General features: G+C 45.1%; 1 protein-coding gene across 2 annotated transcripts in view; it reads left to right on the top strand.

Annotated features, from left to right (window-relative positions):
- Positions 1-268: 268 nt before the first annotated feature.
- Positions 269-3,552, top strand: part of LOC107688740 (putative ATP-dependent RNA helicase TDRD12) — a 9,800-nt gene continuing 6,516 nt past the window's right edge. For both annotated transcript variants that reach the window (XM_016486502.1, XM_016486494.1), the window contains exons 1-3: positions 269-471; positions 556-648; positions 750-922. In XM_016486502.1, the coding sequence (XP_016341988.1) occupies positions 274-471; positions 556-648; positions 750-922 (464 nt within the window). In that variant the 5' untranslated portion in view covers positions 269-273. The remainder of the gene's footprint in view (positions 472-555; positions 649-749; positions 923-3,552) is intronic.

A 3,552-nucleotide genomic window follows, 5' to 3' on the forward strand; every position in this document is an offset into this window, starting at 1 on the left:
GCTGCTCAATGTTAAAGCCCGTAGGTGATGGAGATTTACCGCTGATTACAGAACCGGCTTTACTGATAAGATGCGCGTTAAATATCGCATGCGATTAATCGTGCAGCCCTAATCTACACTAAAGAGCGACTATATGCTGTGGTTTTGGCTACTTTTTTGTCTCATGCAGCGCACTGCCTGAGTCTGAGTAACAAACTATGTTCATATTTATAAGCCCAAATAAAACTTAAGTTGATGGGAAATAATTGTTTGATTGGTTCTAGGGTGCGTGTTATGGAGGTGCCGGAAAAAGGAGAGCAGCTGTTCAGCAGCGTCACTGCCTGCTTCATAGACGAGGGCCGCACACAGGAAGTGAAGTCACACCAGCTTCTCCAACTTCCTCCTCAGTTCCAGGATTTGCCCGGCCAGGCTGTTGAGATCATCCTGTGCAGAGCGCAGCCCGTCGACGGGGAGGTGGTCTGGAACCCGAAGGTCTCAGTAGTCGTTCTGAAAGAAAACATTTCTTCAGTTTGTACATAAACGTCTGTTTTAGAAAAGAAAAATGTCTGTTTTCAGGTGACCAGAGCCATCAGTCAGAAGATCAAAGGGAAGCTGCATCAGGCCAGGGTTGTGATGAGTGTGGGAAATACTGTCTGGGTTGATCCTATGGTAGGTGTTCAACATGTTTGCATCAGAGGCCTTACAAGGTTTTGCTGGTCCAGTCTGAAGACATTCTGGTGCTCTTTTCTGCATTTGTTCTCCTCGCACAGGTGCGCATGACACGTGTTCCTGGTCTGAAGACCTACATTAATGAGTATAACGTCCATGCTGAGATCTTGGCCTCTGGGTTTGGTGTCAATAATCCTCAGCATGTGGACCTGCTGAAGAGAGTTTTCCAGGGAGACGAGAACGCAAACACACTCCAGCACTTGACAGATGACAGGTTTATTACTAATATTCAGATCAGTCTAATGTTTTAATGCTTTATCTTAAAGTCCCCATGAAATCAAAATTAAAGTTTTTTGGGTGTTAGTATCAATATGTTAGTCTTAAGGTTATCTATAAGGCAGTGTGCTCCAAAACAGTGACAAAATTCGCATTTAGAAGATATAAGCATTCAAAGCTTGCAGTTCGTCACTTCCGCCAAAACGGCTCAACGATTTATTTGACATCACATCGTACTTAAGCTTCTCATCTAACTTTCTGTCCAATCAAATGCTCTCTAGAATCCGAAGCGCCCGTCCCCTACACTATAAAACAGACGCTGAAGCCGCGGCTGAAATCGGTCACTTGTCCACAGAATTAGTATTTTCTGTTCAGTGAATGGCACGTAGTGCACTATATAGGGGACAGGGAATGACTCAAACAGTAAATATGCTTTCCATTGAGGAAAAAAAGTCTGAATGCCTGGGCCGTGCTCACGCTGAGGCAGCACTCGTGGAGATGGTCTGCTCTCATTGCGAGTCTCGCCTTGCTACGCTTGCGGATCGCTTTCTTCAAAGAAGGCAGTCCCGCCCCTCCCGGCTCCCTTCCGCCCAAAAAATCTGGTGGTGTACGGCCCAGTGTGGATAAAGAGCTCATCCGCATCCTCACAAAGGCTGTTAAAGAGCTCGGCTTGGAGTGGTCGGCCCCAAAAGAGCCCGCCCGCAGCCACCTGGGTAAATGGTATCTGCCAGGGCTCCGCCAACAAGCCCCCCATCAGAGACTTGCACCTTTCTTTCCAGAAGTTCATGACGAACTCGCCAAGTCATGGGGTGCCCCCTACTCAGCCCGCATCCACTCTTCTGCCTCTGCCACCCTCACCTCTGTTGATTGTGCTGAGCAAAGGGGCTACGAGAAGCTCCCTCCTCTTGAAGGCTCAGCGCTTCACACTAGAGACCTGTGCGGGAGAGATTTTTCAGTCCTGCTCCCGCCCGCTCCTGTAGGATTCTATCCCGCCTGCTCCTACCAAAATATTTTATCTTGTCCCGCTCCCACCCACGACATATAGATAAATAGCAATTTATGTAAGTCCCACAAATCATTTTATTCTCCCGCATCCCACACACACATACACACACGTGTCTCTACCCGCCCACACACGCACTTGCCCATCAAGTGTTGTCCCGCGCCGCACTGTTGCATTGGGTCCCGCGGGAGTGCAGGTCTCTAGGGAGTTGTGCAGTGCAACTGACCTGGCCCTTAGCCTACCAAGCTCTACCCCTTAGCCAAGTGCCAGGGCCCCCGCCCCAAAGCGACATTGTACCCTGAGAAGCCGTCTTGATATGTCAAGAGAGAAGAGGGCTAATTCCAGCTGACGCCTGACCTCCTTCGAAGAAGTCTCGCATTTGCCTTCCTTGGTTCAGGACAACAATGCTCATGTTCTCCCTCCGAAGTGCAGTGTCTCTTGGTGAAGGGAGCCATCAAAACGGTCCCGCCAGAGAACAGCGTGTTAGGCTTTTACAGCAGTTATTTCCATGTACCAAAGAAAGATGGTGGGTTCAGGCCTATCCTCGATCTCAGGCTCCTGAATCACACTTAATGAAGCAGCCATTCAGGATGCCAACTTACAGTATTAGTATTCGGAGGAGAATGGAGTCTACCCCCCCCCCCACACACACACACAAAGCTTGATTCAATGCAATGCTTGTTCCCGTTATCTCAGGGAACCAAGATTTCTTTGGTAACTGGAGCGATTTTGTGTCAAGAAAAACAAACATATTTTTAGGTATATTAATACTATTTCATTATCATTATTTATCATTGCTTTTATTTTTGCATTTTGTTATACTTGGGTTGGAAGTTAATCAATAATATGTAAATATTAGTATTGTAATTCTTCAGTAAAATGTGATTTTATTACTCTTTTTTTATTATTTTTACGGTAGTATTGAAATATATTTCTCTAAAAATAACTTCAGAGTAAAAATGAATTTTCCAGTGTTTTTATCAATTTGTTATATATATATATATTTGGGGTGCTCCGATTGATCGGCTACCGATCACTATCAGCCGATAATCGCATAGGGATGATTGATCGGCGGTCTCTAAAAAGGCCGATCTCAAAAAACCGATCTGAAGCTTATGACGTGCCTGCCGTGAGAGGTTTGGCAGACATGCAGTGGCACCGTCTCAGTCTGTCCGGCGCGGGTGAAATAATTATAATGCTTTAGGTGAGGTACAATTCATATTTCTTCATTAAATAACTTATAAAGTCATTTGAAAAAGTTTCTGTGAGACATAATTTCACAAACAGTGTGAGTGAATCACCGCGTGCGCTCTCTTTCTGTCTCAAAATGCAAATGGCTTCAAATCACATCGCGTCTGCACTATAAGTGAGCTGCACGCTGCACAGTTGACACAGGAATTGTCACTTGCACTATCGAGGCAGTGTCGCATCATCACTAAAGTTTATAAATTGCATTTTTTTCTTTTTAATTCTTGTCAGTGTTTAAAAGGGTCATATTATGCGATTTCAAGTTTTCCTTTCTCTTTGGAGTGTTACAAGCTGTTCGTTAATAGATAAGATCCCTAAAGTTGCAAAGACTAAAGTCTCAAACCCAAAGAGATATTCTTTATAAAAGTTAAGACTGG

Source organism: Sinocyclocheilus anshuiensis, unplaced genomic scaffold (assembly GCF_001515605.1).
Source record: "Sinocyclocheilus anshuiensis isolate Anshui unplaced genomic scaffold, SAMN03320099.WGS_v1.1 scaffold669, whole genome shotgun sequence".
Classification (NCBI taxonomy): Eukaryota; Metazoa; Chordata; class Actinopteri; order Cypriniformes; family Cyprinidae; genus Sinocyclocheilus; species Sinocyclocheilus anshuiensis.